At 47.5% G+C, this 16,414-nt stretch overlaps 1 protein-coding gene across 3 annotated transcripts in view; it reads right to left on the bottom strand.

Moving 5' to 3' along the window:
* Positions 1-16,414, bottom strand: part of raly (RALY heterogeneous nuclear ribonucleoprotein) — a 210,648-nt gene that overhangs the window by 37,985 nt on the left and 156,249 nt on the right. For all 3 annotated transcript variants that reach the window (XM_041892592.1, XM_041892594.1, XM_041892593.1), the window contains 2 exons: positions 528-685; positions 81-197 (listed from right to left, as the gene is read on the bottom strand). In XM_041892592.1, the coding sequence (XP_041748526.1) occupies positions 81-197; positions 528-685 (275 nt within the window). The remainder of the gene's footprint in view (positions 1-80; positions 198-527; positions 686-16,414) is intronic.

The following is a 16,414-nucleotide window of genomic DNA, read 5'->3' as shown; positions in this document are numbered from 1 at the left end:
GATAAAGAAAGAGTGCTCTCTGTAAGGTTGTAGTCTGTAGAGTTATATCTTTCTTGTGGCCTGATGGAGATGGAACTCACCCGCGGCAATGTGTTTGTCCTCTGTGATCTGTTCCAGTCGGCCGAGCAGCGCATCAATGTTGAACTTGATCTGAGTCAACTCTGATTTGATTGCCTGTAGCTCGTTGGATTTTACCGCTGAGTCCACCGTAACAGACAACACCAGAATAGAGATATCAAGAGAGAGAGGGGGACAGCAAAGAAGAGTCATTTAAGTTTGAGATCCACCCAGACATTAATTGCAGCATGGAAGCGAATCAAGAGAAGATTGCTGTATATGGTAACACTGCAAAGCAAATGAAATCCATTAATCTTAGAATTTACTGTTTAAGAACAAATATAAAATTCTAGATGAAAAGTGATGGCTGTGGAGTCGTTCAAGTTCAACCGAGCCGTTTCAGGTCAGAGATTTGCTTGAAGACGTGTCATTGGGTAAATTGTTCATATAGAGCGCCTGCAGGAACTTACACTTCTGCTTGATGGTGCTGCTAGGGAGGACTGAGGAGCGTGCCAACAGCTTGGCGGGCAAATACTTGACTTGACGCACCAGGGGCATGGCCACGTGAGGCCGCTTAACTGGCACAATGCGAGGCACTGGCGACACTCTGCCTCTGTACTCAAACAGCCTACAGAGGGAAAGAGAGAGGGTGACTCATCATTTACACAGCATTTGGTGGAAGGATATGGATACATTGATAATGTACATTTCTGTATTGAGTTATTACAGTAAAGAGGTAATAGTTCTTAATTCTTCAAAGTCTAATCCATTGGGGGGGTTCTAAGCTGCCATTTACAGTATCTCACAAAAGTGAGTACACCCCTCACATTTTTCTAAATATTTGAGTATATATTTTCATGTGACAACACTGAAGAAATGACACTTTGCTACAATGTAAAGTAGTGAGTGTACAGCTTGTATAACAGTGTACATTTGCTGTCCCCTCAAAATAACTCAACACACAGCCATTAATGTCTAAACCTGTCACGATCGTCTAGAACAGATGAGGACCAAGGCGCAGCGTTGCAGACGAACATACTCTTTATTATATACACGATCAAAACAACAAAACGATAACGTGACAGTTCACGGTCTAACAAAAACCAACTAGAAACAAAATCCCACAAACACGAATGAAAAACAGACTGTTTAAATATGGCTCCCAATCAGAGACAACCATTCACAGCTGACACTCATTGCCTCTGATTGGGAGTCACTCAGGCCAACATAGAAATGCACAAACTAGAACTCCCAACCTAGAAATAGAATACATAGATCTACACACCCTGGCTCAACATAACAGTGTCCCCAGAGCCAGGGCGTGACAGTACCCCCCCCTAAAGGCGTGGACTCCGACCGCGCCAACTAAATACCACAGGGGAGGGACCGGGTGGGCACTCCGCCTTGGCGGCGGATCCGGCTCCGGGCATGATCCCCACTCCCTCTCTAACCCCCCAAAGTACCCCTGGTCCGGTCTGACCCTGCTGACCAGAGCTGGACTGCACACTGGTGGAGCGGATTGCTCTAGCTCCGGCGTGAAGCAGCTGACCCGTGCTGAACCAGGCACCAGTGGAACAGGCACGGGCTGTGCCGGACTGACGACGCACATCACTGGCTTGGTGTGGGGAGCAGGAACGGCCCGAGCCGGGCTGACGAAACGCACCCCTGACTTGGTGCGGGGAGCAGGAGCGGGCCGAACCGGGCTGACGAAACGCACCACTGACTTGGTGCGGGGAGCAGGAACGGGCCGAGCCGGGCTGACGGGCGCACCACCGACTTGGTGCGGGGAGCAGGAACGGGCCGAGCCGGGCTGACGAAGCGCACCACTGACTTGGTGCGGGGAGCAGGAACGGGCCGAGCCGGGCTGACGAAGCGCACCACTGACTTGGTGCGGGGAGCAGGAACGGGCCGAGCCGGGCTGACGGGCGCGCCACTGACTTGGTGCGGGGAGCAGGAACGGGCCGAGCCGGGCTGACGAAGCGCACCACTGACTTGGTGCGGGGAGCAGGAACGGGCCGAGCCGGGCTGACGAAGCGCACCACTGGCCCGGCGCGGGGAGCAGGAACGGGCCGAGCCGGGCTGACGGGCGCACCACTGACTTGGTGCGGGGAGCAGGAACGGGCCGAGCCGGGCTGACGAAGCGCACCACTGACTTGGTGCGGGGAGCAGGAACAGACCGGACCGTACTGGGGACACACACCACTGGCCCTACACCGGGATCTGGAACGGGCCGGACTGGTAACACACCCCAGTACCTCTCGCCGTGCCTTTACACCTTCCATCCCCTCTTCGACCAGTGGCCCCCGTAACCTGGCGGCCTCCTCTGCCAACCCGCTGGACCGCTCTATCGCGGCCTCCTGCTGCCCCGACGTCGTGAGCCCCCCAATAAAAATTTTCTGAGGGTCTCTCCTCCCCGTGGGCCAGGCCTCTATAGTTCTTGCCCAACTCTCGCTCTTCTGCCTCCAACTCCCGCTATTCAGCTCCTCAATTGGCTTGACCCAGTCGAAGCTCTTCCTCCATTGTTCCCAAGTCCACTCTCTCTGCTCTTCACTCGGCTTGACCCAGTCGAGGCTGCCACGGAGATCTGCTAGGGATTTCCCTGGCGATGGCTCCTCGACTCGCTGCTTGGTCCAGTTGTGGTGGGATTTTCTGTCACGATCGTCTAGAACAGATGAGGACCAAGGCGCAGCGTTGCAGACGAACATACTCTTTATTATATACACGATCAAAACAACAAAACGATAACGTGACAGTTCACGGTCTAACAAAAACCAACTAGAAACAAAATCCCACAAACACGAATGAAAAACAGACTGTTTAAATATGGCTCCCAATCAGAGACAACCATTCACAGCTGACACTCGTTGCCTCTGATTTGGAGTCACTCAGGCCAACATAGAAATGCACAAACTAGAACTCCCAACCTAGAAATAGAATACATAGATCTACACACCCTGGCTCAACATAACAGTGTCCCCAGAGCCAGGGCGTGACAAAACCGCTGGCAACAATTGGGCCCAATTAGCCATTTTCCCTCCCCGGTGTCATGTGACTCGTTAGTGTTACAAGGTCTCAGGTGTGAATGGGGAGCAGGTGTGTTAAATATGGTCTCATCGCTCTCACACTCCCTCATACTGGTCACTGGAAGTTCAACATGGCACCTCATGGCAAAGAACTCTCTGAGGATCTGAAAAAAAGAATTGTTGCTCTACATAAAGATGGCCTGGGCTATAAGAAGATTGCCAAGACCCTGAAACTGAGCTGCAGCACGGTGGCCAAGACCATACAGCGGTTTAACAGGACAGGTTCCACTCAGAACAGGTCTCGCATTGGTCGACCAAAGAAGTTGAGTGCACGTGCTCAGCGTCATATCCAGAGGTTGTCTTTGGGAAATAGACGTATGAGTGCTGCCAGCATTGCTGCAGAGGTTGTGGTCCTCTGTAGCTCAGCTGGTAGAGCACGGCGCTTGTAATGCCAGGGTAGTGGGTTCGATCCCCGGGACCACCCATACACAAAAATGTATGCACGCATGACTGTAAGTCGCTTTGGATAAAAGCGTCTGCTAAGTGGCATATTATTATTATAGGTTGAAGGGGTGGGGGGTCAGCCTGTCAGTGCTCAGACCATACGCCGCACACTGCATCAAATTGGTCTGCATGGCTGTCGTCCCAGAAGGAAGCCTCTTCTAAAGATGATGCACAAGAAAGGCCGCAAACAGTTTGCTGAAGACAAGCAGACTAAGGACATGGATTACTGGAACCATGTCCTGTGGTCTGATGAGACCAAGATAAACTTATTTGGTTAAGATGGTGTCAAGCGTGTGTGGCGGCAACCAGGTGAGGAGTACAAAGACAAGTGTGTAGACAAGATGGCGTATTGAATAGAAAGCGGTACAAACCACCTCAAGATAAAAACATAATATTGAAAATCAGTTAGTTAGACTAAATATTAGCATTTCATATATTCACAGTTAATAAAATTCAATCTGGATAAAAACACAAAACAGATCATAAGGCTAGAGAAATATATCGACAAATATTACAACAACACGCAACACCCAAACATGGCGGAAGATAAGCGAGGAGAGCCGATCACCAAGGGGAAACGCGACTCGTCGACTGATACAGATGATATATGCTTTTCACCACTGGGTCTGGTAAGTGTGGAAAGCGACCTGTTGAAGTCGATCAATGACAAATTGGGCATACTAGAATTGGTCAGTAAGGACGTAAACGAGTTGAAAGCGAGTCTTCAAATGAGTGACGAAAAAGCTTTGATAATGGAGAAAGAAACCAAACAATTTAAAGTGACAGTCTCTAAGATGGAAACTGATGTTAGGGAACTAAAAAAGGAGAACAACCTTCTTGTGACACTCTGGCTCCATGGACTTTGATTATGGAGCCAGGGTTGTTCATTTTCCTTGTTTGGGTGTATTTCTATGTTGGGTATTCTGGTTGTTTCATTTCTATGTGTGGTGATTGTTCGTGATTATTCAGGTGACTCCCAATCGGAGGTAACGAGTGACAGCTGTCGGCTCGTTATCTCTGATTGGGAGCCATATTTATACTGTGTGTTTTCTCGTGGGTATTGTGGGTTTTTGTTCCATGTTTCTGTCAGTGTTACAGAGGACTTCACTATCGTCATTTGTTGTTTTTGTGGTTGCTTTATTGAATAAAGTCATCATGTTCACTCCACGCGCTGCGTATTGGTCCGCTTCTTCAGACGATCGTGACAGAAAAACCCACCATAGAAGGACCAAGCAGCGTGTCCAGGAGCAAGACAGTTGGACATGGGAGGAAGCGCCTGGTAAGGAGATCGAGAGGCTGGCGATGGCCCAGGTGGGCAAATCGTGGTCCTGGGAGGACATGCTCGGGGGCAAGGGACCTTGGGGGAAGATCAAGGCCCTGGCGAGAGAGGAGCAACGGCGTCAGCAGGGCCATCATCGTTGGAAGGACGAGAGGCAACCCCAAAACGTTTTTTGGGGGGGGCACATGGCTTGGGCGGCTGGGCAGCAGGAGGTTGCTACAGTGAGACGTGGAGAGAAGGCTATCGGTTTACGGGAGCCATTGGCGAGTAGAGGAAGGGAAGTTGTTGCGTCACGGCGTGAGAGACTGATGTGTGTTACCAGTCCGGTCCGGCCCGTTCCTGATCCCCAGTTAAAGCCAGTGGTGTGTGTTCCCAGTACGGACCGGCCTGTTCCTACTCCACGCATCAAGCCCACGGTGTGCGTCGCCAGCCCAGCCCGGCCTGTTCCTGCTCCACGCACAGAACCTACGGTGTGCGTCGCCAGCCCAGCCCGGCCTGTTCCTGCTCCACGCACCAAGGATACGGTGTGCGTCGACAGCCCTGCCCGGCCTGTTCCTGCTCCACGCACCAAGGATACGGTGTAGCGTCGACAGCCCTGCCCGGTCTGTTCCTGCTCCACGCACCAAGGATACGGTGTGCGTCGACAGCCCTGCCCGGCCTGTTCCTGCTCCACGCACCAAGGATACGGTGTGCGTCGACAGCCCGGCCCGGCCTGTTCCGGCCACTCGCACCAGGGATACGGTGCGCGTCGCCAGCTCGACCCGGCCTGTTCCGGCCACTCGCACCAGGGATACGGTGCGCGTCGCCAGCCCGGTCCGGCCTGTTCCTGCCACCCGCACCAAGTCTACGGTGCGCGTCGCCAGCCCGACCCGGCCTGTTCCTGCCACCCGCACCAAGTCTACGGTGCGCGTCGCCAGCCCGACCTGGCCTGTTCCTGCCACTCGCACCAAACTGACGGTGCGCGTCGCCAGCCCGGTCCGGCCTGTTCCTGCCACCCGCACCAAGTCTACGGTGCGCGCCGCCAGCCCGGTCCGGCCTGTTCCTTCTCCCCGCACTAGCCCTGAGATGCGTGTCCTCAGCCCGGTACCTCCAGTTCCGGCACTACGCGCCAGGCCTAAGGTGCGCCTCAGACGGCCAGAGTCTGCCGTCTGCCCAACGGCGCCTGAACTGCCCGTCTGCCCAACGGCGCCTGAACTGCCCGTCTGCCCAACGGCGCCTGAACTGCCCGTCTGCCCAACGGCGCCTGAACTGCCCGTCTGCCCAACGGCACCTGGACTGCCCGTCTGCCCAACGGCGCCTGAACTGCCCGTCTGCCCAACGGCGCTTGAACTGCCCGTCTGCCCAACGGCGCTAAAGCCGCCCGTCTGTACTGAACCTGCAAAGCCGCCCGTCTGCCATGAGCCTTCAGAGCCGTCCGCCAGACCGGAGCCGCTAGAGCCGTCCGCCAGACAGGAGCCGCTAGAGCCTTCCGCCAGACAGGATCAGCCAGAGCCTTCCGCCAGACAGGATCAGCCAGAGCCTTCCGCCAGACAGGATCAGCCAGAGCCTTCCGCCAGACAGGATCAGCCAGAGCCTTCCGCCAGACAGGATCAGCCAGAGCCTTCCGCCAGACAGGATCAGCCAGATCCGTCAGCCAGCCATGAGCAGCCAGATCCGTCAGCCAGCCATGGGCAGCCAGGTCCGTCAGCCAGCCCTGAGCAGCCAGATCCGTCAGCCAGCCATGAGCAGCCAGATCCGTCAGCCAGCCATGAGCCGTCCAGCCAGGATCCGCCAGGGCCGTCCAGCCAGGATCCGCCAGAGCCGTCCAGCAAGGATCCGCCAGAGCCGTCCAGCCAGGATCCGCCAGAGCCAGCCAGCCAGGATCCGCCATTCAGTCCGGTGCTGCCCCTTAGTCCGGTGCTGCCCCTTAGCCCGGTGCTGCCCCTTAGCCCGGTGCTGCCCCTTAGTCCGGTGCTGCCCCTGAGTCCGGTGATGCCTCTTAGTCCAGTGCTGTCCCTTAATCCTGTGGGGTTTAGTTGGGGGTGGTCATTTGGAGGAGGCTACGTAAGCGGGTAGTGACTATGGGGGGGGTGGGGACCACGACCAGTGCCAGAGCCGCCACCATGGACAGACGCCCACCCAGACCCTCCCCTAGACTGTATGTTGGTGCGCCCGGAGTTCGCACCTTTAGGGGGGTACTGTGACACTCTGGCTCCATGGACTTTGATTATGGAGCCAGGGTTGTTCATTTTCCTTGTTTGGGTGTATTTCTATGTTGGGTATTCTGGTTGTTTCATTTCTATGTGTGGTGATTGTTCGTGATTATTCAGGTGACTCCCAATCGGAGGTAACGAGTGACAGCTGTCGGCTCGTTATCTCTGATTGGGAGCCATATTTATACTGTGTGTTTTCTCGTGGGTATTGTGGGTTTTTGTTCCATGTTTCTGTCAGTGTTACAGAGGACTTCACTATCGTCATTTGTTGTTTTTGTGGTTGCTTTATTGAATAAAGTCATCATGTTCACTCCACGCGCTGCGTATTGGTCCGCTTCTTCAGACGATCGTGACACTTCTGAGAGAAGCCTTACTAGACATCCAAACTAGATCGATGAGAGAAAATCTAGTACTTACGGGTATTCAGGAAAAGGAGGGAGAAATAACAGAGAATATTATGAAGGATAAAATCCAACTCGAACATGTACATCGTTTCGGAAAAAGAGGACAGAAATATGAGCGCCCAATCGTTGCCAAATTTGCATTTTTTAAGGATAAAGCAATGGTTAAAAGCCTAGGGAAAAGACTTGCTGGCACGAAAATAGGCATGAATGATCCGTTCCCGAGGGAGATTGCAGAAAGGCGCAAAGTTCTGTATCCAATCTTCAAGGAAAACAGATTAAAAGGGAAACGTGTTGCACTCGTGGTGGATAAACTGTATATCGACAACCAAATGTTCAGAGACACAAAGACTACTCCATGGCTATTCTAAAAGTTGTAATAGAGGAGTCGAATAATGGAGCACCCAATACTAGCAATGATAGGGATTGTAATATTAAAGAACATTTATAGTAAGTATAGTATTTTATAAAAGGATAAAACTATATAACAAGCAGAATAATACATCTTTAAATACAAATAACTAGAACATGGCTTTTTTGGCGGCCGGTTGTTGTTTTGGCGGATGGTTGTTGTGGTTGGTCCTGTGTTCTCTCTGGCGTCCTTTCCCCCTTGCGGCAGGTGTGGATGCGGGTGCGTTTGCACGCTCTGCCCATTTCTTCCGCAGTCAACCACGTGGTGTGCATTTTTGTGTTTGAAAAGGTGCAGCGTTAAGTGAGTGAGAGGGGAAATGGTTGCATATCCCAGAGCCGGCGGGGGTCTATGAGCAGGGGTAGTGAGAGAGAGCTTTCAATTTTGTGTAGATAAATAATATAATATTTAGCAGACGCGTGCATATTTTTTTTTGTGTATGGGTGGTCCCGGGGATCGAACCCACTACCTTGGCGTTACAAGCGCCGTGCTCTACCAGCTGAGCTACAGAGGACCACAGTTTATTAGTCACATGCACAGGGTCGCAGATGTATTTGCACGGTACAGTGAAATTCTTATGCAGGTCAAAGAGAAGTAAGTGAAACAATAATAAAAATAAATAATTGTAATAATACTAAGTAAAATAATATCAAAAAATCAAAATGCTGTGTTGTACACTCAATGTTTGTCTATATTGGCAAGTGCACTTTTGGAAAGGAGGAGCACATTTTCCAGGAAGAAATTACAAATATCTGGCCTACTGCTACCAGCCATATATACTGTAAGTTATGTAAAAGTGGCCATTGTTTTAATTTTGAATCATGGAGTTAATATTATATTCACAACTAATGTAGACAATATATCAGAGAATTACGTTTACAGATATTTAACAACTATTTCTATACAGTATCTAACACGAATCGCAACAGAACCATTGTTGGATCAATGTCACGTTGAAAAGATTTGACCTCCACAATTGCTGCTGTTCACATCATAGGCCTACTCATAAGTATTGTACATTGATGAAACTTGCAGGGTGATCTAGCCATGGTATATCAGTTCAAGGTTTTAGGTGGCTTTTTCTTATAATGGTGTTTTCAACAATCAATAAAGTGTCTGTCTATAGGTTATGACCAAGAGTAATGTTGCATTGCTTGTTATTCAAACTGTTAAAAAGAGAGGATCCGTTGAATATCCATGTTAATCTGATAGTGTCTGATGAATGTTAGGTAATGTTGTATTAATATGGAGATGTTGAACTCATAAAGGCCCTGCTAGTCTAAGTTTTTAGTTATTACATGTGAATACATACATTTCAATAATGCAGAACTGGAATACACTACAATACCTTCTCACTTAGTCTGGGTACCAGTCTGTTTTTGCCATCTTGACACTCTTTGTCATGCCAAAGATGAAAAGGAGTTGACATGATAGCACAAACAGATCTGGGACTTGGCTACTTCTCACTCAAGGATCATGAATGAATGTAAACTATCCCAAAAGGTGAATGACGGTGGCATCACAATAATGCTCACAGGCTTCATATTATGGTTGATGCAATACTGATGTATGTTGACGTTTGACGATTGAATGACGGTTAGCATGATATAATCTTCACATTTTACACACAAAAACCACACAAGAAGTTATGTTATCACAATCGCATAATCATCAAGGTCAAGATGGCAAAAACAGACTGGTACCCAGGCTAAGTACCATCGACTGTTAGCCAATGTGTGTCTTGTTCTTAAGGAGCAGTCATACAGTTACCTAGTGATGGAGTCTTATGTGGCGGTACAAGAGTAACAGAGAGAAAGCTGTTTAAACTGCGTGTGTATTTTGTGAGATATTGTGAAAATCCAATGCCTCATTTTTGTTGCATTTATGATATATCTAAGAGCTGTATATGTGACAATTTTTAAGAATAATTTCAATATGACAAATAAACCTTTGTTGCTGTTGTTTCTACTCTCTCTACTCTACTTATCTATTGTGTCCTCTTTATTGTTGCTCTCAGTGGTTGACTCTCAGTCATTCTTGCTGCTGAGGGATATACATTTTTAAATATAGTATACATCTAATCTAATTTCTTATTGTCCTATCATGATGGAAAGATCCCTAACCCTATATCCTGGACACCCACCTGAGTGACCCATACACCAAAGAGAAGTTCCCATCTCTTTTATGGACCTGCTGTGAGTATGCAGCCTAAACAGAGAAATAAATGCGGTCAGAGACCTACTTGAGCAGCACCGCCCCCTCAAGATTCTGAGCCTGCCTGGCAGGCTTGGTCCTACAAAGCCAGAGCCCCCTGATGGGAGAGCATTATATACAAGGAAATTCTCAAAGCTGCTAATGAGAACCTTAATATGGGATGGACCACAGGAATTATTTGCTAGGATAATAATTGCTTGTCAATAAATTAAATGTAATACAATGGCAATCCGGGTTATATGTTAAAATCCTACGCATGAACTGCCGACATTATTACGCATATTAATTGATAATGATGGAAAATCTGTCGATGTGCCCTTGAGCAAGGCACTTAACCCTAATTGCTCCTGTAAGTCGCTCTGGATAAGAGCGTCTGCTAAATGACTAAAATGTAAATGTAAATGTAAAATAGGATATGCATAATTGTTTTTTAAATAGTTAAATATATTTATATAGAGAGAGGTGACAGCATTGGAAATGCTTTTGACGGTTAATCTGCTTCTGTTTTGTGGGTGGCACTGTGTGCTGTTTTCGATGGATGGGTCCTGGCCTCTCGGGGCCTTAGGGATCCGGAGGGACGTGGGTGGGATGCCGATCACTGGGATGACGGATCAACTTGGGATGGGGAGGGGCTTTAGCGGGGGAATTAGTGGAGAACAATTGTAGGGTTACTCAGTAGCAATGCAAATATCACGGTACAGCTATATGGACACTCAATCATTACGGTATTTTTTATTGGTAAATTTACAAACATATATAATGATAAATAGACTTGAAACTTGTATCTCATTATGGTGTATGGTGAAATAAGTATAGCCAGTTATAATTGTAATGGCTTAGCTGATAATAACAAAAGAATAACAATATTTACATGGCTCGAAGAGAAGGAATATAATCAGGGGTGCACATAACTGGTAGCAGGTACGCAAGCGCGACAAAAATCAGGAATGCGTAATGCCACTTGTGTTACTACGCGCCTTTGCGTACTTGACCGATCTTCTCATCTAACCTTACACATGACATGTTGCTTGTCAACTACTGTCAGGGATGTCCAAAAAGCAACAGACATTAAGCAGCTTCTTTGGCGTTTCGCCACCTACAAAGAAACGCCAACTGGAGCCAGAGCCGAAGAAAATAATTTTTTCGGAAAAGTGGCTCCAAGATGTGCAGTGGCTTGAAGCTAACGATGAGCGCATTGAAATGTGGTGCAAGATTTGCCACTCAAATCCACATCTAGCAGACAAAACAGGTGCATTTTTATAAAGGCTCAAAGAATTTCAACCATCCTTTATTTGACAAACATGAAAAGAGCAAGGAGCACACGAATGTAGCGCAAGCCATTGCTAAACAAGCTAGCCGAGAATAAATGTCCAGTCGCCCACTTGCCAGATGGCGAGACAAGCTGAATGAAGAACAGCGGCAAGCTCTGTTTAATATTTTTCTCCTCGCCTTCCATAAAGCTAAACACGCACGTCCCATGTCTTCCTATTCTGAGGATGTTCCTTTACTGAAGCGGCTAGAAGTAAATGTCGGAGGTGCATATCATTCACATGAAGAGGGCACACGGATCATGCAGAGCATCGCTCACACCATCAGCGGGAGTTACGAGCCAAGTTGCAGTCTGCTGAATTTTGGGGGCTGCTTTTTGATGGATCTGAGGACATCACAAAAACTGAGCAGGAAATCGTTTACAGTGTGTCTGTGTCCAGCAACGGAGAGTTTACTTCGGACTTTATTGGACTGATTGAATTGGGTGCTGACCGAACCGCACAGGCCATAACAGACGGACTTGTGAGACTTTTCCAGGACACAGGCTTGGATGACTGGACAACAAAGTTGGTCGCTGTGTGCACAGACTGCTGCTGTCAACGTGGGTATCTACAACGGCGTTGTGCCAAAACTCCGGCAACTTGCTGCGGTTGGAGACTCCCTTGTGCACATTCTGTGCACCGCACACACACTGGAGAATTGCGCGAAATCAGCTGATCGCAACGTTCCTTACTGTGAGACATTTAATCGCTCTGTGGTCAAGCTGCTGCAGTTTTATTTACAAAAAGGTGGAGCAAAAAAACTGCTGCACTGAATAAGCTATGTGAAGAAAATGGGATCTCCTTTGTGAAACTGGGTAAGTTTCATAATATCAGATGGTCTGCATGGAGGCATGAAACACTGTTAAAAATATCAAGACTATTGCCAGCCATTAAAATGCAACTGGTTACAGTGATAACAGTGACTTGCAGCATATCTGCACAGAGCGTTTTCAGTGCTTTCTGTCAAACATGCTTGACATTTGCAACATTTTGAACACCACATCCATTAGGTTTCAGAAGGAAAAGCTGACCATTGGAGAATGTAAGGATGAACTCATGGTGGCCATTGGACAGTTCACACTTCTGCTTGATGGTGAAAGCCATAGGGCACACACTGTTTCCAATGCTGATGCTGACAGAGACAATACTCAGGGGGTTAATTGAAGAGTTTGAAATCAGATATGACTCCCTCAAGTCATGTGATCATTTCTTAGTATTTGATCCTTCAACATGGCCTCAGGAAATGCAAGACCTCCACAGTTTTGGAAACACAACAGTTTGCAGCATTCTCAAGAAATATGAGGCCACCTTGCAACTTGACAAAGATACCACTGTGACAGAATGGATGCGCTTAAAGCAGGCAGGAAAACGCCTGGGAGCCTCTTCTGTGTATGACTTGGTCCAAATAGTAAGTACAAGTAACCCAGATGCTTATTCCAACATCAACAAGGTGGTTAAGCTGTCTCTTACACTGCCTTTAAGCAGTGCAGCTTGTGAGAGGGGATTCTCACATCTCAACATTATAAAAACCAAGTACAGATCTTGTCTGTCACATGCTCGTCTCTCAGCACTGATGCACATTCACCTGTCAAAGCAGACCACAGAGACATTTGACCCAAAGCCTGCTGTTGACCTGTGGATGGAGACAGCTAATCGGAGGCTCAACCAAGGACAGGGAGGTGCATCTGCAGCATCTTCATCATCTACCATGCAGGAAGCTGAAGCAGAGGACAGTGGTGGTGGCACTGAGGAGGACAGTGGTGGCAGCACTGAGGAGGACAGTGATGGCAGCACTGAGGAGGACAGTGGTGGTGGCACTGAGGAAGACAGTGATGGCAGCACTGAGGAGGACAGTGGTGGCGGCACTGAGGAGGACAGTGAAGAAGACTGCACTTATTAAGACCACGCTAAATATATGGTGAGTACCAAACACCATCTGCTGGTACTCACCTGAGTAACTCACTGAAAAAGTTATGTGCACCCCTGAATATAATATCTATTGTATACAGGAAACTCATTCAACAATTCGAGATGAAGTTGCATGGAAAAAGGAATGGGGGGGGGATATACTTCTCCCATGGGCAAAGACATTCAAAAGGGGTGATGATATTAATTAATAGTAATTTCGATCCGAATGTGCAAATTGTCCAAATAGATACGCAAGGTAGATGGATTATTTTAAATATGTTATTGGACCATAAACAGATATGGCTCATTAACCTTTACGGACCAAATAATGATGATCCACACTTCTTTGACAATATAATAAATGATCAACCCTGCAAGCAATTCAAGACAATATTATTATGGTGGGGGATTATAATACCGTTTTAAATAGCTCAATGGACCGTAAAGGAAATCACACCACAAACAATCACCCACATGCTCTTAAGGAAATTGTGAATGTCATGGATACATTAGAACTAGTAGATATATGGAGGCTTAAATATACTGATCTAGTGAGATATACAGTGGGGAGAACAAGTATTTGATAAACTGCCGATTTTGCAGGTTTTCCTACTTACAAAGCATGTAGAGGTCTGTAATTTTTATCATAGGTACACTTCAACTGTGAGAGACGGAATCTAAAACAAAAATCCAGAAAATCACATTGTATAATTTTTAAGTAATTAATTTGCATTTTATTACAGACCTTCTCCAGATCCTTCAGGTTTCGGGGCTGTCGCTGGGCAATACAGACTTTCAGCTCCCTCCAAAGATTTTCTATTGGGTTCAGGTCTAGAGACTGGCTAGGCCACTCCAGGACCTTGAGATGCTTCTTACGGAGCCAATCCTTAGTTGCCCTGGCTGTGTGTTTCGGGTTGTTGTCATGCTGGAAGACCCAGCCACGACCCATCTTCAATGCTCTTACTGAGGGAAGGAGGTTGTTGGCCAAGATCTCGCGATACATGGCCCCATCCATCCTCCCCTCAATACGGTGCAGTCGTCCTGTCCCCTTTGCAGAAAAGCATCCCCAAAGAATGATGTTTCCACCTCCATGCTTCACGGTTGGGATGGTGTTCTTGGGGTTGTACTCATCCTTCTTCTTCCTCCAAACACAGCGAGTGGAGTTTAGACCAAAAAGCTATATTTATGTCTCATCAGACCACATGACCTTCTCCCATTCCTCATCTGGATCATCCAGATGGTCATTGGCAAACTTCAGACGGGCCTGGACATGCGCTGGCTTGAGCAGGATTTTAATCCATGACGGTGTAGTGTGTTACTAATGGTTTCTTTGAGACTGTGGTCCCAGCTCTCTTCAGGTCATTGACCAGGTCCTGCCGTGTAGTTCTGGGCTGATCCCTCACCTTCCTCATGATCATTGATGCCCCACAAGGTGAGATCTTGCATGGAGCCCCAGACCGAGGGTGATTGACCGTCATCTTGAACTTCTTCCATTTTCTAATAATTGTGCCAACAGTTATTGCCTTCTCACCAAGCTGCTTGCCTATTGTCCTGTAGCCCATCCCAGCCTTGTGCAGGTCTACAATTTTATCCCTGATGTCCTTACACAGCTCTCTGGTCTTGGCCATTGTGGAGAGGTTGGAGTCTGTTTGATTGAGTGTGTGGACAGGTGTCTTTTATACAGGTAACGAGTTCAAACAGGTGCAGTTAATACAGGTAATGAGTGGAGAACAGGAGGGCTTCTTAAAGAAAAACTAACAGGTCTGTGAGAGCCGGAATTCTTACTGGTTGGTAGGTGATCAAATACTTATGTCATGCAATAAAATGCAAATAATTACTTAAAAATCATACAATGTGATTTTCTGGATTTTTGTTTTAGATTCCGTCTCTCACAGTTGAAGTGTACCTATGATAAAAATTACAGACCTCTACATGCTTTGTAAGTAGGACAACCTGCAAAATCGGCAGTGTATCAAATACTTGTTCTCCCCACTGTATTTAATCCCTTTTTTGGGTAGGCACAAAACTACCTTCATACTTCCATTCAGTTTTTTAAACCGGTACTGGTTACCTTCAGACGAGTCCCGTGACACTTGTGGCAGTCATAGAGCAAAACATCGTGTCTTCCACCATCGTGTTCGTGAGAATCTTCCCTTTCCACATTGGGGTCACATTAGTTTTTAGCCCAAATAGATATCTCTATCTTAAACTGACGGATTTTGATGGGGATTTTTTTATTATGTTACTTAGATTAACGCACCGGTGCGCCAATCGACTCTAGGGGGTTAAAAAGGTATTGACATGCCTGAAACATTGAAAGGGCCAACTGAGGTAAAGCACTACCTTCTTACACGTATCTGCAGTACACCATACTGTATCTACAGTACCATGGACTGCAGGTGGTGAATCAATTTCATGGAGGTTGATATAATTATATTATTGCCTTTAAGGGGTATGTGAGTCCATTGTTCAGTAGAAAAATAAACCTACCTCTGAAAAAGATTTAGAGGAAACTATTCTGCGATGAGCTTTCTCTGGTGTGTTGTGAATGAAATGAAGTAATCGGCTTCAAAGCGATATCTGCCGTCCAGACAGAGAGCAAGTTCTTCGGTTGCGTCAGCGGTCCCTGAAGACTAGGGGTTTTGAAGATCACTTGAAAGCAGAAGGGTGATTAAATTATGGGGTGTATCTCTCTGTAATATATTGATCCCAGTCAAAGGCAGCCTCTGACAGCCGTAACTCAGATTTGGACATCACAGAGAGGGTATAAATAAACTCCTCTGGATGGCTGAAATGTGTTCCTCATCTGGATATTATGTTCAGACATCTGCGAACACAGGCATCCAGCGGAGAGCACCAGCGGGGCTTCTATAGCCACTGAAATGGGGACGGCCAAGAGAGGAGGTGAGACACTTCCAAAGTTTGCTCGGCACAGGCCGTGTTGTGAAACAAAAGCTTCACCTAACAGCTGGGTGAGCGTTATTTATTGGAACAAGTTTGGACATCTTTCAGTAATGATGAGTGGAGAATAAAAGGCAACAACGTCTTCCAGAAAAAAACTCCCTGGAAAGTAAATATATCGTTTATAGTCTTTGATCAATGACAGTAATGGTTTGC

The sequence above is a fragment of the Coregonus clupeaformis genome, chromosome 12, assembly GCF_020615455.1.
Source record: "Coregonus clupeaformis isolate EN_2021a chromosome 12, ASM2061545v1, whole genome shotgun sequence".
In the NCBI taxonomy this organism is placed as follows: domain Eukaryota; kingdom Metazoa; phylum Chordata; class Actinopteri; order Salmoniformes; family Salmonidae; genus Coregonus; species Coregonus clupeaformis.
The sequence above is the reverse complement of the archived record's forward strand: the minus strand, read 5'-3'. Positions and strand labels throughout refer to the sequence as shown.